General features: G+C 45.7%; 1 protein-coding gene across 5 annotated transcripts in view; it reads left to right on the top strand.

Annotated features, from left to right (window-relative positions):
- RNF38 (ring finger protein 38) overlaps positions 1–26894 on the top strand; it is a 745333-nt gene that overhangs the window by 705192 nt on the left and 13247 nt on the right. For all 5 annotated transcript variants that reach the window (XM_078676542.1, XM_078676544.1, XM_078676543.1 and 2 more), the window contains one exon: positions 8401–8500. In XM_078676542.1, the coding sequence (XP_078532668.1) occupies positions 8401–8500 (100 nt within the window). The remainder of the gene's footprint in view (positions 1–8400; positions 8501–26894) is intronic.

Genomic DNA, 26894 nt, shown 5'->3' with positions numbered 1-26894 from the left:
CTCACCGGATTACAGCAAGGATTCAATCATTCCAAACACTTATTCCATCTATTCAGCCTTGCCTGCGTATAACCGTGAGAACTGTTATGCGTCTCATTGGAATCATGGCATCATGCAATAGCCATAGTTCCTCATTCCAGACTCCTTATGCGCGGGTTGCAAGAATGTTTAGCGCATCAGTGGACTCGCGCGGACAGTGCTCGGGAAGATTTAGTGCTGATAAGCCATTAGGTATGCCTCTTTCTGCAGTGGAGAAACTCCAACAACCTTGTAAATGGGCAGCCTTTTTTTGACCCAGTTCTGCAGAGGACCATAACAACAGACACATCTGTTGCTGGTTGTAGAGCGCATTAACAAGAGTTGACAGTGTAGGGCCACTGGACACCCAGTCAAACTCCTCTCCATATCAGTCACCTACAGCTGCTAGTTGTTCATCTAGTGCTGAAAGCATTCCTTCCTCACCTCACTGGCAAAGTGGTTCTCATCAAAACAAACAACATGACTACCATGTATTATCTCCAAAAACAGGTGGGAACCAGGTCACGTCCGCTATCTCACCTAGCCCAGAACATCTGGAGGTATGCTCTCAGACACAACATACAACTTGTAGCAGAGTACATAATGGGGGTTGACAACGACTTTGCGAATCTCCTTAGCAGGAGAAGACATGTCCATGAGTGAGCGCTCAACCCACATGTTCTCCACCCATTCTTCAAAAATGGTGTCACCCAGGCATAGACTTATTCACCACAGTAAAAAACGGCAAATGCCCATACTTCGCCTCCGTGTTACCACACCCACAGTCCAGGGGCAGCCCGCTATGGATGAGTTGGTCAGGGATATTTGCTTATGCTTTTCCACCTCTCCCACTGCTTCCATTTATGATTTGCAAACTTGGGCAGATTTCCCTAACCCTCATCCTAGAGGCTCTCACATGGGCTAGACAACCTTGGTTCACCACACTACTGGAACTTTCAGTAGTCTCACATCAGGTACTTACCAACTGGCAGGATCTTCTAACCCAAAACCAGGGAGCAGTACAGCATCCAAACCCCAGATCTCTCAATCTTGCAATCTGGCTCCTGATGTCTTGGAATTTGGATACTTAAATCTACCTCAATAGTGTATGGATATTCTTAAGGAAGCAAGAAGATCCACTTCTAGAGCTTGTTATGTGGGAAAGTGGAAACGTTTTGTTCACTATTGCCATTCAAAGCAAATTCACCCCTTAACAGCAAATGCACAAAACAGACTAGACAAGCGGGTGCTGAATATTGTAAAGCATGGGTATACCATCAAGTTCAAGTCCCCTCCACCTTCCATTCCTCCTCAAAAGACTGTCACCCATTGTATAAATCTCTTGAGGGAAGAGGTGTCTGCTCTACTCCTAAAGAAAGCCATCGAGGAGGTCCCATGGCACCAACATCGGCAAGGGATCTACTCCTGATACTTTTTGGTCCCAAAGAAAGGTCCAAACAACGAGTTCAGGCCTATACTAGATCTCAGACGTCTCAACAAATTAATTCTACGAGAAAAGTTCAGGATGCTGGCATTACATCAAATAATACCGCTTCTACATCAAGGGGGCTGGATGTGTTCCATAAATCATCAAGATGCCTATTTCCACATACCAATGTCTCCAAAGCATCGGAAGTTCCTATGGTTTCGCATCCAATCATACCACTTCCAATTCAAGGTCCTGCCCTTCGGGCTGAAGTCGGCTCCTCGCACTTTCTCAAAGTGCATGGCAGTAGTAGCGGCTTTCTTGAGAAAACAGCACATATTAGTCTATCCTCACCTAGACGACTGGCTTCTCAAGAGTGTGTCGCCCACCCTTCTGCAACAACATCTTGCGCACTATATTCACCAGTTGCATCGGCTCGGTCTGCATGTAAACTTCAAGAAGTCTATCCTCAAACCAACGCAGAGGATACACTAGGCGCAACTCTGGACTCAGTCAACGCAAGAGCGTTTCCTTAGGAGGAGAGACTATCATCCATTCTCCTTAAGTGTCAAACTCTCTTGAAGACACCTCGGCACACGGCCAGGCAGATCTCCTCCCTACTGGGGTCTATGGCCTTGTGTATTTTGCTAGTTCCAAACACCAGACTTTACATGAGACCTCTGCAGCAGACTCTGGAGGATCAGTGGTCCCAAATCTCAAATCGCTGGGAGGACAGGTTTTTAATACCTCTGTCAGTCCGACTCTCCATCAGATGGTGGATGCGACGGATTCATCTCATCGTGGGAGTCCCTTTTTAAGAGGACATGCCTCAACAGACTCTGGTGACGGATGCGTCCCTTCAGGGATGGGGCGCTCATATGGGATCATTACAGATCCAAGGAATGTGGTCGGAGAAAGAGCAACTATACCACATGAACATGCTGGAACTCAGAGCTGTACATCTAGCTCTCAAAGCATTCTTTCCGTCAATAACATCGACCTCTCTGCTTGTTCAGACGGACAACACGTTGTACTACCTGAACAAGCAGGGCGGAACAAGATCCAGACCCCTGTCGCTGGAAGCACAGGCAATCTGGAAATGGCTTCTGGCACGAGACATGAGAATATCGGCAGTTCACTTGCCGGGCGTCCTCAATGTTCAAGCGGACGACCTAAGCAGGCCTTTCGCAGAAGCACAGGACTGGGTGCTAAAACAAGAAGTGGTACAAGACATCTTCCACAACTGGGGAACGCCAGACATAGATCTCTTTGCGGACGCCGAAACTGCAAAATGCTGCGTCTTCGCCTCCAGGTACCCGCAACCAGGGTCCAAGGGGAATGCTCTGTGGATAGACTGGTCAGAGACATTACTCTACGCCTTTCCACCGATTCCACTCATTCCCTTGGTGATCAGGAAACAGTACGAGTCTAAGACAGACATGATCCTGGTTGCTCCAGATTGGCCTCGCCAGTGGTGGTATGCGGACCTTCTTCACCTATCCAAAGTACCACACAGGAGGCTGCCATGTCATCCGGATCTGCTGACCAGGGCGAGCGGCAAGGTGTTCCACCCCAACCTGCCATCCCTGAGGTTAGCAGCATGGCTCCTGAGTTCATCCAATACGAACATTTAGGCCTCTCATAGGACAGCATGCAGATTTTAAAAGAGGCTAGGAGAGCTTCTACGAGAAAGTCGTATGCTTTTAAGTAGAAGCGTTTTTTCATGTGGTGTACTGCTGAAGGTCATGCCCCTATTCGAGGTCAAGAACAGGTACTGTTGCCATAATTAATCTCTTTGGCCAAAGCAGGTTTACAGTATTCCTCCATAAAAGTTCACCTGGCAGCGATAACAGCATATAGAAAGTCTCCTACTCAGGCTTCTTTCTTTCAAATGCCAGTTGTTAAGGATTTCCTGGAGGGTCTCAAGAAAGTCTATCCTCCTGTTAGGACCCCTTCTCCTCCCTGGGAGCTGAATGTGGTCCTAGCTAAACTAATGGGTCCTCATTCAAACCCATTCATAAGGCTTCCCTGGAACACCTGTCATGAAAGACTGCTTTTCTCGTGGCAATCACTTCTGCTCGCAGGGTAAGCGAGATACAAGCCTTATGCTCTACAGAGCCTTATCCCGTTTTTCATGCGAATAGAGTGGTGTTGCGTACTCACCCGAGGTTCCTCCGTAAGGTGGTCTCGGATTTTCACTTTAACCAGTCAGTCACTCTTCCCACTTTTTTTGCCAATCCGGACACTCCGGCTGAGAGAGCTTTGCACTCTTTAGTTTTAAAACGAGTATTGAAATTCTATCTTGATAACACAGAGTGTACGAAAGTCTGACCAACTGTTTGTGAATTATGGTCTGTTGAATACAGGTTTTCCTGCCTCTAAAAGGTCCATCTCTTGATTGATAGTGTCATGCATTATGTTATCTTATCAGTTGGCACAAAAGCAGCTCCCGGGCAAGCCGAGTGCACATTCTACAAGAGGCAAAGCTACTACAATAGCAATGCTTAGGAATGTACCGATTCATGAAATCTGTAAGGCAGCCACATGGCGTTCGGTTCATACTTTCGCACGCCATTACTGCCTTGATTCTAACACTCAGGCGGATGCTCAGTTTGGTAAAGCATCCCTGAGAAATTTGTTTGGGTAATATCTGTTGGTAAAATGTTTTGATATGCTGGTATTCGTCCGCAGGGTATGGGGATGGGCTTCCTAATCTATTCAGTGCTTATGACTATTGATGAGTATTCCCTGGAAGAGAAGGATAAGTTACTTACCTGTAATCCTAGTTCTCTTCCAGGGGTATACTCATCAAAGTCATAAGCAACCCTCCCTCCTCCCTGGACGAATACCAGACCTATATATGTACCTGTTACCCATGCTCTGATTACACTGTTATACGCCGTCCAAAAGAACTGACCTAACTGCCACCTGTGGTGCATGATGGGAGCCTGGGGGTTCCTGGAGGTCTTAAAGGCACGGCGCCAATTTTCCAATTGTTTTCTATGCAGCCTGTCGAGGCTAAATCTGCCTCTATGATCCTGCCTGTTTTACCTTTGAAAATAAAGGTTGTGTGTTTCAAAGAAACTCAGGGCAGTTTTCTTCTTTACATATTTCATATATGGTGACTTGTATGTCTTTATTTGGTCAAATGTAAAAGTTTAACATGCAATTATGGCAGTTTTGGAGCCTAATATGGTGTTTTTCAGGCTGCATATGTATATGCATATTATCTATATATATGGGTATATATATATACATAAATATATATATATATATATGAGGAGATGCATGTGCATCTTTGAGAAAAATGCAAAAAGGACAATGAACTGTTGAACAAATTGTAAATTGAATGTATTTTCGCAGCGAGAAACCATTTGATGTGATATGTCATATAGATATAGTTAATAGGGCCTATAATCAATGTATAAATGAGAACAGGCATAGTGGAATTAGTGGGGGTAAAGGGCACTCAGCCCTAGAAACAGTTAATGACACTTAGTAATGAAAACTCACAAAACCGATGATATTGCTAAAGCATCATTGGCACACGTTCACGGAATTTTCGTGAATGTCTTTAAGTGCAGTAATTGCCTACTATAAGGCAAACGCATAAGTGAGGACTAAATGTCCTGTCAACCCCCACATAAAATACGATAGCCTGACAAGTTTTGTTAAAAATCAATAAGGTTTACTTGAAACATCAACTACAAGGCCCATAATGCACCATGTTGAACATACAGGTGCTAGAGTATAAAAAGTGGTAAGTAAGAAAGGACAAACGTAGAACACTGCCGTGACCAAGAGCGTTAGTTCGAAACGCGTAGGAGTTTTGCGATTGATCTGTGAATAAATAACATCTTTACCCCCAAGAAGTGTGCCGCGCCATCATTTGTTTGTGAAATATTTGAGACACATTCCCGGTCTCCAACGCGGGCACCAACAAAGAGTGTTCCCTCTGCTACAAGGATATTTCGAATGAAATATATATATATATATATATATATATATATATATATATATATATATATATATATATTTATTTATTTATTTATTATAGATATATGCATATTATTGGCTATTGCTCCGGGATCCCGCACGTGGGCGGGACTATTCAGTGCTTATGACTTTGATGAGTATACCCCTGGAAGAGAAATAGGATTACAGGTAAGTAACTTATCCTTTCGGATCAAATAATTAGCAAAGCTATGTATGCATTGGATCTAGCTGTACTTAGTTATGCATCTGGCATCTGAGCAGGACGATCATCTTGGCTAGGTTTTTCTGGGTTGAAGCCAGAAGGGCAACACAGAATTCTGAACCTGCCATTCTTGGGTAACACCCTTTTTGGTGCCCTTGCGGACAAGGAGATGTCCAGGATGAAGACTGAATTGGATACTCTCAAGGCTGTTGGCCTAGAAAAGAAACTCTGCAGCAATGCTTGGAAAACCAGTGAAATAAGCTCTCCAGCTGCTCGGAGGACCAGCTGACATTATTGCAGGCTGCATGACAGTCTCTCCCATTGTGGTCTTAGCAGAACAGTCTGATTGCGGAGGTATCATTCCATCAGGACACACCAAGTCAGACCCCAGTCACAGATGCCTTCCTCCAGGGATGGGGAGCTTACATGGGTACCCTTCAAACCCAGGGTGTGCGCCAACAATCCCCCTTCCTATCAAGCGTAGAGCTCATTCTGCCCAACGAAAGATGCCTATTGCAGTCCGGTTATGTACTTGCCCAGTAGAAGAGAACCTTTGTTGGCCAAGTTGCTACGAACAATCTTTTATAAAAACAGCAAGGTGATGTGTGGAATGCTTGAATTAATGTCAACCTCTGACAATCACTCAGGCTGCATCCCAATCCATCTTTTTTCACCCACCGTGTCACCTAAGTTTGGACTAAGCCATATACAAATCAGTCTTTACCCTGTTCCTCATGGGAACAATCTCGTAGGCTAAGGTTCTGATTGTCAGTGATCCGTGCCAAGCTGTCTTTTTGTCATTTTTGGACAACTGAGAGTTTCAGGACATGTTGCTATTCTGTTTTATGTTTATGACTATCAGTTATGTTCTTACAATTCAGAAAGAAATGTTACTTTGTTAATTGACAACTGCATGTTCTGGGATAAGTTGCTATTCTGTTTAATGTTTGACTGCCAGTCACGTTCTTACAATGCAGAAATAAAGGTTACTTGTAATCTAAGTTCTGCATCATAGGTATCTTCAGTGAAGTCATAAACAACCCCCCCCCCTTTTCCTAGTCAAATAGTGTAACAGCAAATGACATTTATATTTGAAATTCTGCGTATCTCCTTCAAAAAGCACTACGGTTGTGATGAAAACTGCCAGTATTGTGCACCCTTGGTGGTGGAACCTTCAGGCTTCTTAAAGAAGCACTGTATCTTTTTAATCTTGTCCACTTTTATCCTAACAGGCCCCTTTCCCTTCATGTTTCTCTTCATCATGTAGGGGTTTGAAAACCTAACTAACTCTTCAGCACAGTGTTTTGCTAGATGCCGCATTATTGGCTTTCGCACTGTTTAAATTCTGGTTATTGGAGACAAAACCTTACAAAAAAATATGCACTGTTTCTTAAATGAAAGTTGAACCTGCTTTTTGAAAAATTGCAGCTTTTCACATCGATTTCAAGATATGGATTCTGATTTTATATTTTATGGAAAAGGGTTCCTGGGTCACTGCACACAGTTGAGAACATTCTATATTTCTGAATCTGTGACAATACCTACGAGGAAAAGCTCTGATTACAATTAAGTAACATTTCCTTACCTGTAACCATCAGTTTTCAGCTAATTCTGTTACAGAGTCACATGTGACTCTCTGGTTTTCCTGGAGGTAATGAAAAAAGGATGGTTTCTTGCGCACAGACAAACATAATAGGAAAAAGAGGTTTTAGGTGACAAGTCATTCAAGGCATTACTGGAGCTGAAAATAAAGTCCTTGAAAAACATTAGGTTGCATGTTTCAGGACCCAGCATGAAGTGGCTGGAGATGGCATAGCATGTGCATCTGCAAACAAACAAGATGCTAACTGAGGGTTACAGTCAACTGCAATTTTCTTTTGTTGTGTTGGACAATCTGCCTAGTTTGCTGGCTCCTATCATCTCCCCTTAGGTGCCTTCTTATCCTGAGGTATTTTGGGGGAATTTTTCTGCAGGGATCTCTTAGACAATGCATTGTGCCAGTGTTTCTGGCCTCCTTTCCTCTCCTACTACCTCTAGGCTGACAGCCAAGGTTCTGACTCCAAACAAAAGATGTGAGATAATGGAATTAAAGAGATGGCTAATGGAGCAGTTTAACAGGAATACAGTATGCTTGACTGGAGAGATCCAGATTTGTGATTTGTGATACAAGTCATCTGAGATCACTGGCCATCTTAATTCCTGAAACACATCTAAAGGTAGTGGCATGGAGGAGTGGTAAAGGAGTGCCATTACTCTATTCTGTTACAGTGGTAGAGGAGTGTGATGGACAATTAAATATGACTGTTCGATTTGATTGGGTGAGTCTTCATACTACTTACCTTTTACTTGTCCAGTCACATTCTGCTTTTTGGAATTTTGTGGGCCTCTATAGCCCCCTGGGACCACGCATTTTCATTGCCAGTTCACCCCTCATCTTAGTGACTAACCAGTGGCTCTCCTTTGATTCAGCTGAGACTTGTAAGCAGTATCCCACAGCTGTTTGGGCAGACAGCTTTGTTTGTGGTACAAGTCTTGCGAGTGGTACTAAGGTAAGGTAATGTGGATCTCTGTACTCAGTTGCAGGTTTAAACCTTTCAGAAGATACTGGAGGAGAGTGCTTTACTGATGGTAACATTCCCTGTTAAGTTGACTGCTGAAGTTAACTTTGAGCAGTTTGAAGAATTTGTAAACTGCAGTTAAGAGTTAATTGTACATTGTCATCATTCTCCTTGGCTGAATATGTGCTGTTTAATTTTAGATGCGTTGTGTGTATGTGTGATTTTGAGTCGAGGCAACTACTTCGAGTCCTTCCCTGCAACCACGAGTTCCATGCCAAGTGTGTCGACAAATGGCTTAAGGTAAAAAAAAAAATAAAAAAAAAATAGAACGCAATTTGATACTGTTAATGAATACCTTTATTACATAAATAGTAATTTCTCCACACAGTAGATGGATTTTTTAGTTTTATTTGCAATATCGTGACATAGCTTTTTCTTTTTAGTACACACTGACAAAATGTTAAACTGTTATGCAAAAGTCCAGATGCTACGCATGAGTGTTTTTTTTTCTTGAAGGACCGTTTATTCTAACTTAATAAACCATATTTTTCAGTTTGTCTGATTCGTTTTGCTCTTAGGTTTTTGTGCTTTAAGCCCCATTTTTTCATAACGGATTATAGTTTATTAAAAGGACTATATCTTATTTTTGGCAGGCTTGGTCTTGAAATTTGGTGCAGATTAACTTTATACAGAGAACCAGGCACCTGTCAGCTGACTGAGCCATTAAAAGCTTTATCGCTGGATCCGAGGGCTTTAGACAACTGAAATTTTAAAGATAATGTTTCATATAGTCTATTACTTTTCCATACACCGTTATGGGACATAAAGCAGGGTTTTAAGAATTCTTGATCAGAACAGAAGCCGATGTATCTTGTCGGAGAATCGTATGGACTTTCTTAGATAAATTAGCCATATCCTTGTCTAACCAATTTCTAATAACTAGTAGTTACTCCAGTATTGGAACTTTCCTAGATTCACATACTTGAATCATTCCCCGTCGTCGAGATGGGAGTCCCCCGGTATTATTAAAAGAATTGTCCCATTAGACATAGAACATAAGGCCCTAGGCCTTTCATTTTTTTTTTATAACATATCCCTGTCCTTTAGTAAAAAAAAGACCAAACTTAGAACTAGCCAATCAGTTGAGACCACACTGTAGAACCTTTCTGAGAGAAGCTCCAGTTCCTCAGAATTTCTACCGCACGTCGTGCTAAGGGAGTCTCATATGAGCTCTATTCAGATATCTCCTACTTCTCTAATTTGGAGCATTTTTCACCCTTTCAGCCATACTACCAACTCAGTGGATCTGTTTTTTTTTTTTGTTTTTTTGTGGATTCAAACTGACGTTTTCCCCGCAGAGACACCTAAAAAAGGTCTGTTCAGAGCCTATGGTACTTGCAGGAAGAAAAGACAGCATATTGATGATAAGCACACGGACTGCGTATACTGTTTGTACCCTGACCACAAACCGAAGGAGTGCAAGGTATGTCAGACTTCTGATGGATACATCTGCCAGTGGATTCCTCCCCTTGTGAATATCCCCCTGCGTCAGCAACGTTCGGAAAATTCTTTTGTAGCACGCCGGCGTGGATGACGTCACAGGAGCACGGCATTGTGCGCGACTCCGACTGACGTCACTGACTCCTTATTAGGCCTACGTCGGCGTGATGACATCAGTTCCCTTTTTTCCGCGTCGTCGGTGCTAACGGTTTCTTGGGATCTTCTATTGTACGGATAGTAACTTTGTTACTTTTGTGGGTTTCTGTATCTGTTTGGTGTTGCGGTCTTCTGTCGAGATGTCATCGAGGAAGGCAGGATTTAAACCATGCGATACATGTGGAAGGATGATGTCCATTACCGATCCTCATGGTGACTGTCTATGGTGTCTGGATCACGACGTCCAGGGTTGTCGATCCTGTTTGAAAATGAACCCAAAGGCTCTTCGGGAACGAGAGGCAAAACTGCTTGTTGCCAAATTGAAGGGTAAGGATACCGAGAGAGCTTCGAGGTCAAGATCGAGACGCTCAAGGTCAAAGTCGAGGTCGGCTTCAAAGTCGGCTTCGGGTCATGCTTCTGGTTCATCAAAAAAGAAACATAGGAGAAAGAAGCACAGTTCGAGACATCATTCCAGCAGGGAGTCAGACTCGAAAAAGAAGTCATCTTCACGAAAACATTGTAAGGGCATGATATCTCCCTCTCCAGTCTGCAATCCTGAAGGTGAGGCCACGCCTTTACAATCTCGGGAGCCTACTCCGGCGGCCACGCCTTTACAATCTCGGGAGCCTACTCCGGCTCCGGAATCGAATCCGTCTCCGCATCCGTATCAGTCTTCGGAGCATGAAGGAGAAGAAGTTCCTCAGGGTTCGACGACTCCGGTACATCATCCCGAGGAACAAGAGGTACAGGAGGAATCCAATGGTATTGGTGGCAAGGCTCTAGATTGGCTCTCGTCCTTCTTGAAGGACCGGACCTTTCAAATCTTTTCCCATCTTTCCACTTCTAAAGTTTACCTGTCCCCACACGGTGTACCCCAGGGTTCTATCCTGAGTCCTCTTTTGTTTAATCTTTATGTCACTCCTCTGGCTTATATTGCTCAAAGGTCCGGCCTTAATTTATTTACCTATGCTGATTATTCACAAATTGTTCTTTCTTTATCCCAAGCTGACCCCACCATGCCATCTCCTTTGGAAATCGGACTTAGTGATATAGCTAACTGGATGAACAGCAATTTGCTTAAATTAAATGGTGGGAAGACGGAGGTTTTGGTTCTGGGCAACAAACCTGATCTCTGGAGCCCGAGTCACTGGCCTTCAGCTATGGGTGCACTGCCGGTTTCGTCTGCGCATGTGCGCAACCTTGGAGTGATTATCGATAGAGGGTTATCTATGAGGGACCAAGCCAACAGAGTGTCAGCCACCTGCTTCACCATCTTGCGTTGGCTTGGAAAAATCTTCTGGATGCTTCCTTCGGATACTCAGAGATCCGTGCTTGACGCCTTGGTGACCTCCAGATTGGACTATGGCAACGTGCTCTATCTGGGGTCCACCAAGGTGGTCACACGCCGTCTCCAATTAGTCCAAAATGCCGCTGCTCGGCTCCTTTGTGGTTGTCGTAAATCAGACCACATCACAGAGCGCCTGAGGGAACTTCATTGGCTCCGCATAGAAAGCAGTGTAAATTTCAAGGCGCTATGCTATATGCACAAGATTAAAATGGGTGTGGCTCCCCTTTATCTTCAGTCGCTTGTCAAGCCCTATTCTCCTTCCCGCTCGCTCCATTCCTCCTCTCAATATTTATTCTGTCTCCCCCAAGTATAGGCTGTCCAGAATGGGGAGCAGTGCGTTTGCCAACTTGGGACCCAGAACTCCCTCCCTCTGGCTGCTCGCACGGAGGTCAACTATGCTTGTTTTGGAAGAGCTGTCAAAACTTGACTCTTTAATCAGTAGATTGGGTGTCAGGTTACTTTTGACAATCAGCGCCGGGAAACCCGTATGGGTAGCTGTAGCGCTTTACAAAGTTAATAAATAAATAAATAAAATCCGGTGCAGCCTCCTCAGGAGCAGCCGGTGGGTTCGTACCCTCAATTTCCTGGTCAGGACCCTTCGCATTTTTTGAACGCCATGTATGGCATATATGCGAGAGCAATGTACCCCTCTGGTGCGCTGGCTGGTCCCATGGGTCCATTATCTCATAATCTGGGGGTGCTGCAGGCTTATGCTCCGGCTCCTTTCCTGCCGTTTATGCCGACGCCGAATCCACCATGGCTTCTATCGGCGCCTCCGAGGTCATCGACTCCGTGCACGACTTCACGGGCTCCGGAGCGACCTCGAGATCCAAATCGAGGTTTGACGCCGGTACCAGCTTCACATTCGAAGGCGGCTCCAGCTCCGACTCCATCGGAGTCGTTACCGGATCCGACGACGTCGTTTCGAATGGAGTGGTCGAGGCGTAGAGCGCATCGCCTTTTGGAGGAGAGAAATTATGGATAAGCTGAAATTGAAGAGGGCGAGCTTCAGAATCAGGAGTATTATTTTGAAGAGTTGCATAATGCAAGTGATCTAGAATTTTCACCAGAATGGGGGTTGCCCACAGTATCTGATGCTCCTTCTAAGGATGTGGCGCCTTACCATGTGGTAATTAAGAAGGCTGCAGAGCTCTTAAATTTGACTTTGCCATCTGTGGAGTACAAGTCGAACATTCTTACTGAAGTTCTCCATTCTCCATCTTCTGTGGTTGAGCCACTTCTTCCATTTACGGAGGCTCTTACTGATCCCATATTGGAGGTATGGAGTAAACCTCTTACTGCTCCTGCGGTTTCAAAGTCATGGGCAAGGCGCTACAGAGTGGCGCCTGGAGATCCTGAATTCTTAGCCTCTCATCCTTTGCCAGAGAGTTTGGTGGTTCAGGCTGCTTGCTCGAAAAGATCTGCAGGGGCTTTTCCCCAGGTTCCTGGAGATAAAGACTCTGAGAAGCAGGATCAAAATGTGAAAAAAGTGTTTTCGTCAGGCAGTATGGCCCTAAAATCGACAAATGCTACTTGTTTGCTAGGCAGATATATCCATGCTTTGATGGATACAGTGAAAGAGCTATCTCCTAAGCTTCCTGAGGAGGATAGAAAGAACTTTAATGAAGTGATAGCTGACACGCAGGCTGCAGCTCGGCAGGTCAAACAAAGTGGTATGGACATAGCAGATTCAGTGGCTAGGATCATGGGGTCTTCGATCGCCACCAGAAGAGCTGCTTGGCTAAAGACTTCTGAGTTTTCTGCAGATGTTCGGGCTGCTCTGATGGATTTGCCTTTTGATGGCACAGGCCTTTTCGGAAAGAAAGCTGATGCTGCTTTGGAAAGGTTTAAGGATAGCAGAGCAACGGCAGGATCTTTGGGTTTGCAAACTAGAGGCTCTGTTGCCAAAAGATACAAGGGTTTTGGAAGGTCAAATTTTCGTACCTATAAGCAGACACAGCAGCAGCAAAATCCTTTGTACAGGTCCTACAGAGGCAGACAAAGGGGTTGTTCTAGTGGACGTCAAGCCTCCTCCTCCTCCACTTCCTCTTCTTCTACCCACCCCCCGCCTACAACAGCAAAGCAGCCCTAGATCCACCATTCCGGATCATGCGGGTCCTGTGGGGGGTCGGCTTACTTATTTTCTACAGGATTGGGAATCGGTTACATCAGATCTTTGGGTTCAAAATTTCGTAGAGAATGGGTATGCTACTCCCTTTCTGGAATTTCCCCCAAATTACCCTTCTTGCCAAGGTTTTTGCTCGGAGGACCACCTGTTGCTCCTACAGGAAGAAGTACAAACATTGTTCAAAAAGGGTGCGATAGAGGTGGTTCCGGAGCAGGAAAGAGGTCAGGGATGCTACTCCCGGTATTTCCTGATTCCCAAAAAGGATGGCAGACTTCGTCCAATCCTGGATCTCAGGATCTTGAACTTTTACCTAAAGCAGGAGAAGTTCAAGATGCTCACTCTTGCGCAGGTTCTTCAAGCGCTGATGGAAGAAGAGTGGATGGTGTCAATCGACTTACAGGATGCTTATTTCCATATACCCATTCTGAAGTCGCACAGAAAGTATCTCCGCTTCACGGTGGGATCGCAACACTACCAGTTTGCGGTTCTACCGTTTGATCTTACTACTGCACCTCGAGTCTTCACCAAGGTGATGGCTGTGGTGGCTGCACATCTCAGAAGGGCAGGGATTCCAGTATTCCCTTATCTGGACGATTGGCTGATCAAAGCAGAATCTCCAGAGATAGTGCTCCATCATCTGCAAGAGACAACTCAGTTGTTGCACAGGTTGGGTTTTTCGATAAATGTACCCAAATCTTACCTGGTGCCCTCCCAGCGCAACCTGTTCATAGGTGCGGTACTGGACACAACTGTATGTCGTGCATTCCCTCCACCTCAAAGGATTCACGACATACAGGAAATGATTCCTTTATTTTACAATGGAGCGGTAGTTCCAGTCCTGAAGGTCCTTTGTCTGCTCGGTCTGATGGCTTCTTGCATTCTGTTGGTCAACCATGCATGCTGGCACATGAGGGCACTCCAGTGGTGCCTCCGCAGACAGTGGTATCCACACCAAGGGGATCTCGGGGAGTCAGTGAGGATCTCCAGTGGGGAGTGGACGGCAATCTGCCTCAAGGAAAGCCTTTTCAAACTCCTCCCTCGGTGGCCACAGTGATAACGGATGCATCCCCTCTAGGGTGGGGTGTTCATCTGGGGAATCTGGAGGTCAAGGGTCTTTGGTCTCTAGAAGAAAGGTTTCTTCACATCAACCTTTTGGAATTGCGGGCAATACGTCTGGCACTCAAGGCCTTCCTCCCTTCCCTTCGCGGTCGGTCGGTTCTGGTCCTGGCGGACAACACCACCGTGATGTGGTATATCAACAAACAGGGAGGGGTGGGGTCGCAGTGTCTCTGCATAGAGGCTCTGCGTCTCTGGTCCTGGGTTCAGGAACATCAAATTTGTCTGGTGGCAAATCATCTGGCCGGAGTACTGAACGTTCGTGCAGACAGTCTGTCGGCAGTTCTCAGCCGATCATGAGTGGAGGCTTCATCCAGAGGTAGTTCGTCATGTCTTTCGGACATGGGGATCTCCTCAGGTGGACCTGTTTGCCACTCACAAGAATGCTCACTGCCCGTCATTCTGCAGTCTCCAGTATCCGATGCAAGGAGCATTGGGGGATTTGTTTCAGTTGAGTTGGGGCTCGCGACTCCTTTACGCATTTCCTCCCATACCCTTGATTCCTCTGGTTCTGAGGAAGATACGTCAAGACCGGGCCCGAGTTATATTGATCGCCCCGGATTGGCCAAGAAGGGTGTGGTACACAGATCTTCTCCACCTCTCCTCGTGCCCTCCGCTCCATCTCCCTCTCAGGGCAGACCTCCTCTCGCAGTCGCAGGGGCAGGTTCTACACCCCACCTCCAGACCTTACACCTTCATGCCTGGAGATTGAACGGGGCAACCTGAATTCCTTTTCTCTCCCACATGATGTGGTGGATGTCATTCTATTGGCGAGGCGTGACTCCACCAAGTCCATCTATTCTTATAGGTGGTCTAAATTTGTGTCCTGGTGTGGGGAGAATTCTGTTGATCCTTTGAGAACTCGTTTGTCAGAAATACTTCAATTTGCTCTTTCATTGGCGCTGCAAGGTTTTGCTGTAACTACGGTAAGGGGATATTTATCAGCTTTATCGACTTTTATCTGTTTACCAGATCAACCATCTTTGTTTAAATCTCCTGTTGTATTGAGATTTTTAAAGGGTTTAACAAATACGTTTCCTTCTACTCCCTTTATTGTACCTCAATGGGACTTGAGCTTGGTTCTTACATATTTAATGGGTTCTCCGTTTGAACCTCTACACAGGTGTCCTTTGAGACTTTTGTCTTTTAAGACTGTTGTTACCTCGGCAAGGAGGGTAAGTGAGCTTCAAGCTCTTAGTACGAAGCCCCCGTTCTTGACCATTCATGCTGAACGAATGGTTCTTAGGACCAGGGCTGCTTTTCCATCTAGGACAGTCCATTACCCTTCCTACCTTCTATCCTCCCCCTCACCCTGTCAAGGAAGAGGAGCGACTTCACCGTCTGGACCTCAAAAGGGCAGTGAGCTTTTATCTTGATAGGACAAAAGACTATCGAGTGGATGACCAGCTCTTTGTTGGATTTACTGGCTGTAAAAAAGGAAGAGCTGTGCACAAGTGCACACTCTCAAGATGGATCAAACTATGCATCAAAATCTGCTATGCCCTGGCTGGTAAGGAACCTCCAGAGGGTATAAGGGCTCATTTTTACTAGAGCAAAGTCATCAACATCTGCTTTGTCTAGAAGTGTACCTAAAGAGGACATTTGTAGAGCAGCGACATGGGCCTCCCTCCACACTTTTGCAAAGCATTACTGCTTGGATAGCGAGGTGAGGAGGGATGGCCATTTTGCGCGCTCTGTCCTTCAAGATTTTCTGGTATAGAAGAGTGGACACCCTCCTCCGGGAGCGGGGACTGCTGTGGGATCCTATTCACAAGGTGAGGAATCCACTGGCAGATGTATCCATCAGAAGAACAAGTTACGCACCTTCGGTAACGCTTTTTCTGGTGGATACAGTATCTGCCTGTGGATTCCTCACATGCCGACCCGCCTCCCCGTTGTCCACTCTTCTATATCTGAGTTTGACAATGTTTAAATGCATTGATGTGTTATTATATATATATATATATATATATATATATGTTATATATGGTGTTTTTCATGCAATATCTGCACAGTATGTGTGTATTTTTGGAAATTATGTACTGTGTACATTGTATATGTATATGTCTACTATCATTGGTCCGTCCGGGTGCCTCGAAGACACGGGAAAAAAAGGGCGGAACTGATGTCATTACGCCGACGTAGGCCTAATAAGGAGTCAGTGACATCAGTCGGAGTCGCGCGCGATGCCGTGCTCCTGTGACGTCGTCCACGCCGGCGTGCTACAAAAGAATTTTCCGAACGTTGCTGACGCAGGGGGATATTCACAAGGTGAGGAATCCACAGGCAGATACTGTATCCACCAGAAAAAGCGTTACCGAAGGTAAGTAACTTGTTCTTTTTGTACAAAGACTCTTAAGGATCTGAAGGAAGGCTTCTTTTGTGGCTTCCGAGGTAAACAGGGACATGGTGGTCTCTGATGAGGAGAGTGATACTTCTTCCAAATCTTCCTCAAAAACGACCTTTATATGACCCGTCGTTACAGCCTCTTAAAAAGCGTCAAAATAGTTATTTAATTCCACTCAGAAGCAGGCTGGATCTGTCAGCAAAGCTTCCCACGAAGAAAAGAAGGCTTTATCTATCAAAAAAAAAGCTTCAGAACCTTGAACTCCACTTAAAAAACTGAAGCATACCTTCAAAAAGCCAACTTCAGCTCCGCCAATGAGAAGCTTGTCGACGACACCACTGTCGACGAGAAAATCCTCTCCTGAGACGATTCTGGTCAGAACGACATTGTCTACAGTTGTCTCCGTTACTGGATCTGCGGCATCTATTTCTTCGTCGACGACTGCATAGTCGATTGGTAATGTCCCTTTATCGTCGACGAAGCAAATTGTGTCTTCGAAGTCTTCATCGTCATCGAGGGGTCAATTCCCGACTACGACCCACCTATCGACGATACAGCTCCTGTTGACGGATAATTCATCGACGACTACGTCCACGGGAGGACCCTAGTCGACGGCGGAAGTGTCATCGGTATTACCGTCGACGAACATCCTGTCCCCGACAGTTTTTCGTCAACAGACCAAGAGAAGCTGCCTTCCTCGACGAAGGTGATTACGATGGCAATACAAGATCTGACCAAGAAGAAATCCTCAACCACAGTCGACGAGGAAGGAAAAACGTAAAATTACAAAAATTCATTTGACACCAGCTAGTCAGGTGCAGTCTCTTTTGCCATCTCAGATCTTGGACGATGGTTATGAGCACCGTTCCCTCTAGGGCGCGCGCGTACCTACATCCCTGCGCACCGACTCGCTAGGAGCGCGCACACAGGACGTCATGCGTGAGAGTCGCCGCCGGCCGCTTTGAAGAAGCGAGCGGTGGGAACATGACGAGTGTAGGTAAGGAGGCGGGGGGGCTGGTGGCTATGTGGGAGCGCGGGGTAGACTGTGGCCTTTTGTTTAAATATTGCTGTTAATCGGAGCCCCTTCACGGGCTCTGATTAACATCAATACTTAAACAAAAGGCCACAGTCTACCCCGCGCTTTACTAACAAAAGCGTAGACACTTTCCAAACACAGCGAGTACATTAGCACACGCTGTGTTTGGAAACTGTCTCTAGGCTTTTGTTAGTAAAGCGCGGGGTAGACTGTGGCCTTTTGTTTAAGTATTGATGTCAATCGGAGCCCGTGAAGGTGCTCCGATTAACAGCAATATTTAAACAAAAGGCCACAGTGGGCAGTCAGGAGGGCGGGACCGCAGGGGGCACAGCGGCTGGGGAAACGAACGGAACAGAAGGCAAAAGGGGCATATAAAACAAGGAAAAAAACAAGTAGGACAGAGGGCAGAAGGGCACAAAAACGAGTAGGACAGAGGGCAGAAGGGCACAAAAACGAGTGGGACAGAGGGCAGAAGGGCACAAAAACAAGTAGGACAGAGGGCAGACGGGCACAAAAACGAGTAGGACAGAGGGCAGAAGGGCACAAAAACGAGTAGGACAGACGGCACAAGGGCACAAAAACGAGTAGGGCAGAAAGGCACAAAACGAGTGGGACAGAGGGCAGAAGGGCTCAAAAATGAGTGGGACAGATGGCAGAAGGGCGCAGAAGGGCACAAAAACGAGTGGGACAGAGGGCAGAAGGGCACAAAAACGAGTGGGACAGATGGCAGAAGAGGGCAGAAGGGCACAAAAACGAGTGGGACAGAGGGCAAAAGGGCACAAAAACGAGTGGGACAGAGGGCAGAAAGGCACAAAAAAGAGTGGCACAGAGGGCAGACTGGCACTAATGGCACAGAGGCAAAGTACAGAATACAAAAATATAGGGGCGGCTAAGTGTGGAAAAGTAAATTTTGCCATGTTCTGTGTCCCTACGTGTCATCCATCATATGTTATGTGTGCATGATTAAATATGCATATGCATTCCCCATGTCTGGTTAATGACGCAATTACAGTTGTGTCCACCTCTAGTATGCCAGTTTCCAGTTCTCGTGAATACTACGAATATCAGGCCTATGTAAAGTTATGTTGCCACGTTTCTCAGTGTGCACGTTATTCTATTGAAAGTCCCCGTTTCTAGGCCTCAAAAGGGCCCGGACACCAGATTCAGCTCCTGTCTCCTGAAGCCTCGCTGAGGAGCGATACAGCCCCCACCTGTATCCTCGACCCTTCACTTACTTCCTGCCTCGCAGTGCCCGGTCCAGCCTGGCTCTGCCTCTGAGTCTGCCAAGACTATGTTATGATTCCAGTTATCAGTTCAGCCCTCCTTCCCTGCATTCCTAAACTACTGAATCGCATCAATAGTTTCCGTCATTGTCTAGCCTTCACGTCTCCACGTTAGAGAAATACTGTATTTAATGGTCATATAATATTCTTCATCACGCACTACATGTAGAATAATGCATGGTCCAGTCTTAGATTCAAGTTAGCCTTTCCTCTCCTGACTTATAGTTTATATCAACATGTTCTCTAAACATCAGATACTAGATACTGTTTAGGTACATGTCGCCCCGACCCTCCAGACTTCAGTCTCTGCTCCTAGCACAGAGTTCATAGCCCCCAGCTTCTCCTAGTGATACGTCATTGCCAGTTTGCGCGCACCATCAGGTTAGAGGTCCCGGCTCCTTAGGTAGCCCCCTCCATGGTTTCCGCCCCATTCATGACATATCCTGTTACGTTTGCATCACATGTCTATGTATACGCCCAGTTACACCTACTTTTACCCTTATCTTTCGCGACTGCTACGCGTCACACCTTCTGCTCCGCCCACTGCTACGCCTACTGCAATGTAATGCTATGTGTTTGCGTTATGTATATATGCTCATGTATTGTTATTAAAAGTCAGCGCGCTCATCCCAGACCGAGCCCCAGCAGCTGCTGGGCCCTGTCATCCTATTCCTACGCAGGTTGTCCTGTTCCTGTCCTTATGCTGTATTAAACCTGCAAAACTCCTACTACCTCGAATCTTGACTCTTATTTATTGAGCTATCTGTTATGATATATGTCTAGTCAAAAATAGGGTATTATTTATTTATTTACCACATAATGGCGCCCGAATAGGGACTTGCCCTTTCCCCACGCGTCGGTGAAGCCACGCCGACCCCCTGACCCTCTGCAGTCGTGACGGAACTCTTCTGCGCAGTGGCAGATATTTCTGCTCAAGTATCCCTCAGGCCCACGGAGGAGACGGAGGAGGCGGTCCAGCATCCAGACGAGACGGTGGAGGAACGCGGCGAGTCCCGACCAGAGCCCAAGCCAAGAGTCCAAGGTCCGAGGTATCCGGAGGTCCACCCGTAACTGAAGTCCGAAGTCCGAAGTTCGTCGTCCGTCGTCGTAGCAGTCCAGTCCAGTCTGAGGCCTTCCGTTCTTGCTGCCCGGTGAGTACCGTTACTGGGGTAGTATCTAGACAGGGTCAATTTAAGTGACTCTGGTCTGTGGGTTGGTGGTACACAGTCCCACAAACGAAGTGTCCACTTCGGTGGATGCGGGTCCTGACGTGTCTCTTTATGAGACCGGTAAGTTTCGTACTGTTTCAGCAGTGCATCTAGTTTCTGTTCTAGTCAGTTTCTGTTCTCGAGAAAATTTATGTGTCTGTTCTCAATATTTCCAGGTAGTATTCTGTTCGAACTGATTATTTTAAATGTTTTTCATGTATTTTAATGTCGTGGTATGAATGGGGGATAAGTATCGTGTTCATTGTGTATTGTATTGTGTCTAGATTACAGTTCAGTCATGCCCATATTTTCCAAGTTACGTCAGTTAAAAACTAGAAAGGGTCTGCTGGAAGCAGCAGTTCCCGTCCCGCCCAGGGACAGTCCAGGTCACTTTATGTATCAGAAACATGGCATAAGCGCCATATTGTATCTAGATTTATGGGTAGAGTATACCAAACAGTTAGAAGAAAAGTATAGATGGCCCGTATCGGGTACATGGGATGCCGAATGCATCATGCGAGTAGAAGAAGCATTATGGAAAAAGAAAGCCAGACAGTCACAGAAAGATGCCATCGAGTTATGGCGTAAAGAAGCTCATAAAAGAACTGAAAAAGAAATCAGAAAGTCAGAATTAAGTAGAGAATCCTTAGAGCGAGCCCAAGAAAAAGAATTAATCGAGATAGGTGAACAAGTCAAAACTGAACAGAGAGACAGACAGAGGAATGCCCTTATTAAGGGTATGTACCCTCTTCTTGCCGAGGGCTTGCCAAAAGCGACCCCAGAGGCATCCAGTAATTTCCCGCCACCACTAGTTCCGACCAAGCTACGTCACAAACCGACCGCAGCTGATATTTTTATTTCGTCCTATCTGGACGACACAGTCCCTGAATATGCAAATCCTGTTCGCGCTCCGCCAGTCCCAGTAAATCAGGCACATCCTGCTCCTCCAGACACCGGGGCACCCCATGCAGTACCTGCTACGGTACCCCCGGTCCAGCCAGCATTTCAATTTCCCGCTCCGCCACGAAGAATATCAGTTGACGATTCTAGTCTAGGGGCCGCAGGAGGAGGTCCTCCTCAAACCCCGCCGCCACGCAAGCGTTTATCAGCACTCGAATTACATGCTCAAGCATCACAGCGTACTCCCAAGAGTAATAAGTCTGTCGCAGAAATCAGGCAAGCCCTTGGCGAATGTGCCTATGACCCAGTCCCAGGCGAGAATAATATGGTTTTATATTCAGTACGCGTAAGGAGGGTGACCGAGTATCTAGTCACCCTACCCAATATGAAAGAAGATCTAGACAGAATATATCGTTTCATCCGTACAGGGGATGATCCAGAAAGTATTAGTGATGCCATGTCTCAAAGGAAAGCTGAGATCCAGCGTATGATATTAAAGTTTTTAATTAACTGTCTAATAAGAGAACAAGATTACCCGTCTAAAGATCCGGCCGAAATGAAAACCCTGACAAAGTGGAGTGATAATATAGCCGAGGGTAAGCACAATACCATTAGTGCCATGGAGAGTATGTACAAGAAAATCCGTAGAGAAATAATAAAGATACACGAACAACGTAAAGCAGCACAAGTAAGCGAGAAAGAAAGTAACTCTGATCCTGAAGAGGAAGACGACGAGAATACCGCCAGGATAGCGTATGTAGGAAAATCTAGATTTCCAGATCGCCATTTACGCCTAGAACACAAGTCAATTTTCCATCATTCAGCACCAGAACAAGGTTCCCTAGAACAAGTATTCCAAGCTACCGATCACATTCTGAAATCACGAATCGGTTACAGTGAGTTAAGTACCATGCATGAACAAGAACTAGCCCGATCAGCAGTCCGATGGATTACTGATTCTACCACTTTTCCAGACGAAATAGTGGCACAAATGTTTCTGAAATTGCCCCCAGCCGAGCAACGACTGGCGGGTATGTATATGATTCAGCACCTCATTACTTTGTATGAGGGTCAGCACTCTGATCCAGGCCCGTTACACGATATCCTGAACGAGTTACTCCAGTATAGATGGAAAGGTTTAGGTACCGATTTAATTAGTGTCATTCTAGAACAGCGCCACAAATATAGAACGTTTCTGAACCCGCATTTTGTTCATGTCTCACCCCCAGAAAGTAAACCATTTTACATGGAAAGACAGAACCCGTTACGAGAAGTGCATCCAGTTAAGACAGAGGACGGTGAAATGCAACGAGTGTTTGTTTACACCCCGATTACAAAGATGGAACTCCTCGAAATGAAGAAATTAATTCCCTGTCATGACAAAGATCCAGCAGGGTTCCATAGAGAATTAAAAGACATGCTCCGTATGGGAGAATACACATACCCAGATATCATTAAAATGTTAAAGGTCCTGTTGCCCGCAGGGGTGTATGAAAAGCTAAAGGAAAAAGAATGGGAGGTAGGAGAGAAAAAGATCGATTGGGCAGTTCTAGAAGCTGAAGACAAGGCACGAGTACCAGGTACTGGTCTAGGAGAGAAATGTAAAGAATTACCAGAATTATTGATTCAAGTTCTACCCAGATTATTGACAACTAGAAAAGAAGACTGGGATGCAATCTCAGCCTGTAAACAGAAGCAAGACGAGGATATTAGTGATTTTTATTCTAGGTTTGAAAAATGTTTTAGTATCAACAGTGGCCTCAAGACAAGTAGTGAGTCATACCCTCACCTTTTTGTTACTAAATTAGTCGAGAATTCAAGTCCACAAGTTAAAAATCGAGTTTTGAAAGTTGAAAGCACCTGGCAAGCTAATACTCCGTCCCAGATGCTCCAGATGCTCCAGTACCACCAGAATAGAATCAGGGAAGAGCAAGAACACGAGAGAAAACGTATGAAAGACACGAAAATGAAAGTACTAGTTGCACAATCTGTTCCTCAAGACAGTCAGAAGAGGGGTCCGAATCAAGCCAGTCATCCTGCAGCTCCCGTTAAAGGGAACTGCAATTATTGTAAACAGCCAGGTCATTTCATAAATGAGTGTGCAGTTCTGAAACACAACATAGCTACTGGTAAGACTAAAGAAAGACCACGTCCGCCTAGACAAGAGCAAGTTTCACAGACTCCTCAGCCACAGAATGCACAACAGACAGTTACCGCACCGCAGCCTATTGCTGCAACACAGCATGTTACATCGCAGATGTACCAGTATGCACAGTCTGAGTATCCAGAGTACCAGCAGTATTCATGAAACAGCCTAGAGAGGGAGGTAGGCTTGCCTCTCATCGAGATACCTGTAGATCAAGAAGGTCCCTATGTACACAGTCAAGTATTAGGGAAAGACAGAAAGTTTTTGATTGATACAGGGGCAAGTAGGACCACAATTAGTCATGCCGAAGTTCCAGGGGCTCCGCCCTCAGGCTCAAGAAATGTTTCCCTTGGATTTTCAGGAAAACCTATTATGAATGAGATTTCAAAGCCAGTTACTCTAGAAGTAGGTCCATTGTCCCGTACTACTGATCTGTTACTTACTAAGTCATGTCCAGAAAATCTATTAGGCATTAAAACACTGAAAGAGTTAGGTGCAGTTATATGCTGTTCCCCAGAGGGAATACGTTTGTTCCTACGTGACTTTAAGGGTCACTATGTATTACGAGATTTTGATTCGAGACTGTCTAATGTTCCACAGCATTTATGGGCGCAAGGTCCAACTGATGTAGGTTATATGCAAATCACACCCTATCGTGTGACTCTCAAGCCAGGTGTAGTGTTACCACGAATCAGACAGTACAGATTGCCACCCGAGGCTGTAGCAGCCTTATCCAAAATTATTGACGAGCTCATGGCTCAAGGAGTGGCTGTAGAAACTGACTCCAATGTATGTAATTCTCCGATCATTCCAGTCATGAAACGTACTGATCCAAATGCACCCCCAGTATATCGATTAGTGATCGACCTACGAGAACTTAATAAATGTATTATTCCGCAGTACCCAGTTGTCCCAGACATCTCTTCCCTATTGACAGCCATTGATTCCGAAGCCACGTTCTTTACAGTAATCGACCTCAAGAATGCATTTTTTAGTGTTCCAATTCATCCAGACAGTCAGTTCCTTTTCGGATTTTGTTTAAATGGAAGGAGCTATATGTTCACACGAGCTCCTCAAGGTTTCACAGAAAGTCCTAGTATTTACAGTCAAGCACTTAAGAGACAACTAGACAACATTCACATGCCAACTGACACTGCCCTGCTCCAGTATGTCGATGATCTACTGGTCACAGCCCGTTCTGAACGTGCTTGCGAGCGAGCATCCCTCACAGTCTTGTATTTCCTAGCCGAGATGGGGCACAAGGTGTCCCCTTCTAAGCTTCAATTCTGTGTCCAGCAAGTGGTCTACTTAGGACACTTACTGTCCAAGAGGGGTAGGCAGTTGACACCAGACCGTATCCAGTTAATAGCGAGTCTTCCTCAGCCCAAGACCCAGAAGGAGGTACGTGCCTTTATCGGCCTTACTTCTTATTGCAGACAATGGATTCCTCAGTATGCATTTCTAGCCAAACCACTGATACAGTTAACGACACAGGAGGCAGCCGTATCGACTGTTCTCCCTTGGACATCTGAACATACACTTAGTTTCAATGAGTTAAAGAAAGCCCTATGTCAAGCTCCAGTTCTAGCAACACCGAACTACAGTAAGCCTTTTACACTTTTCGTTACTGAACGTGAAGGTACAGCATTATCTGTTCTCACACAAGATCAAGCAGGACAATACAAGCCCTGTGCTTATTTTTCTAGCACACTAGATCCAGTCGCCCAGGCTTTGCCTGCGTGCCTCAAGTCAGTTGCAGCCACAGCACTAGCTATCAGACAAAGTGATTCCATAGTCTTAGGACATACCTTGACAGTACAAGTTCCACATTCTGTGGAAGTTCTTCTGAACCGAACACAAACTCAGCACTTGACAATTGCACGTTTAACAGGTTATGAATTGACACTGTTCCAGCCACACATAGAAATCAGACGCTGCAACATTTTAAATCCTGCTACACTGTTACCATCAGTTACTTCGAATCCTGACCCACATGACTGTGTGGAAGTAGTTAACATTACGACAAAGCCAAGACAAGATCTGACAGATATTCCGTTACCAGACCCCGACCTGACACTTTATGTGGATGGTTCATGTATGAGAACTAGTACAGGAGAACTAGTCGCCGCGTATGCAGTGACTACTGACACTAAAGTTATTGAGACACACCGTATTGATACTCTGTCCGCTCAAGCAGCAGAGCTAGTTGCTCTGACACAAGCCTGTATACACGCCAGGAACTTGAAAGTTAATGTTTATACAGATTCACGTTACGCATTTGGAGTTGTACACGACTTAGGAGTGCTCTGGCAGGAGAGAGGTTTCATGACTTCTCATGGAACCAAGATTCAGCATGGTCTCCTTATTCAAGCTCTGTTAGATGCCATACATTTACCGACATCTATTGCTATCATGAAGTGCAAAGCACATACGAAAGTCACTGACATTATTTCCCAAGGTAATGATCTAGCAGATCGCACAGCCAAGCTTACAGCGCAGACTCCAGACATTCAAGTTAATCCGACACAGACACATACTCCAGATCCGACTACATGTATGACAGTTAAGGACCCTACACAAGATGTCATAGATATCCAGTTACATGCTACTCCCGATGAAATCAAGAAATGGTCCGAACAAGGAGGGGTCCGGACAGATCAAGGATGGTTAACGAAGGGTAGAGCCACATGGTTTCTCCCCGACTCTATGGTTCAAGTCATTATTAATACCGCACATAGTCCAGCACATTTAGGAGAAAAAGCTATGTTAGACAGTATCCAGAACATTTGGTTCAACAAGCATTTACGAGCTGCAGCCAAGCAGAAAGTCCGTACCTGTATGATATGTTGTCAGTTTAATCCAGGTAAAAGTGTCCCGGTGGAACAAGGTGGTTTTCAGCCCCCTGACCACCCTTTTGAAGTCCTCCAGATGGATTATATTCAGATGGAGCGATGTCGAGGTTTCAAGTATGTCCTTGTAGTTGTATGCGCTTTGTCCAGGTGGACAGAAGCATATCCAGTCCCAGATTACACAGCCGCGACCACTGCCAAGCAGTTGGTTCGTGAGTTTTTCCCTCGTTATGGACTCCCTAGAGTCGTATATTCTGACAACGGCCAGCCATTCTCATCTGAGTTGATGAAGCATGTTTCCCTTTTGTTAGGGTACCAGTGGAAGTTCCATTGTGTACGCCATCCTGAAGCAGCCGGTCTCGTTGAGAGACATAATCAAACCCTGAAAATCCGCATCGCCAAAGTCTGTCAAGAAAAAGGTGTGGACTGGCTAGTAGCTCTGCCAGTTGCTTTATTTTATATGCGCATGGTCGCACATTCCAGATCAGGTCTGTCCCCGTACGAGGTCGTTTTCGGCCGCCCCCCTAATATGTGGGGTACTCCTAGACCCCGAAGTATTACCGATGTTTCAAGTAATATGCTGACAGATTACCTGGCTTCCTTGATGTCTGCCCTCAACTCATGTCGTTCACAGGTTGCTGCCGCATTTCCAGACAATACCGAGGTGGCACCGCATG

This window comes from Lissotriton helveticus, chromosome 2_1 (genome assembly GCF_964261635.1).
Source record: "Lissotriton helveticus chromosome 2_1, aLisHel1.1, whole genome shotgun sequence".
NCBI classification, from domain to species: domain Eukaryota; kingdom Metazoa; phylum Chordata; class Amphibia; order Caudata; family Salamandridae; genus Lissotriton; species Lissotriton helveticus.
The sequence above is the reverse complement of the archived record's forward strand: the minus strand, read 5'-3'. Positions and strand labels throughout refer to the sequence as shown.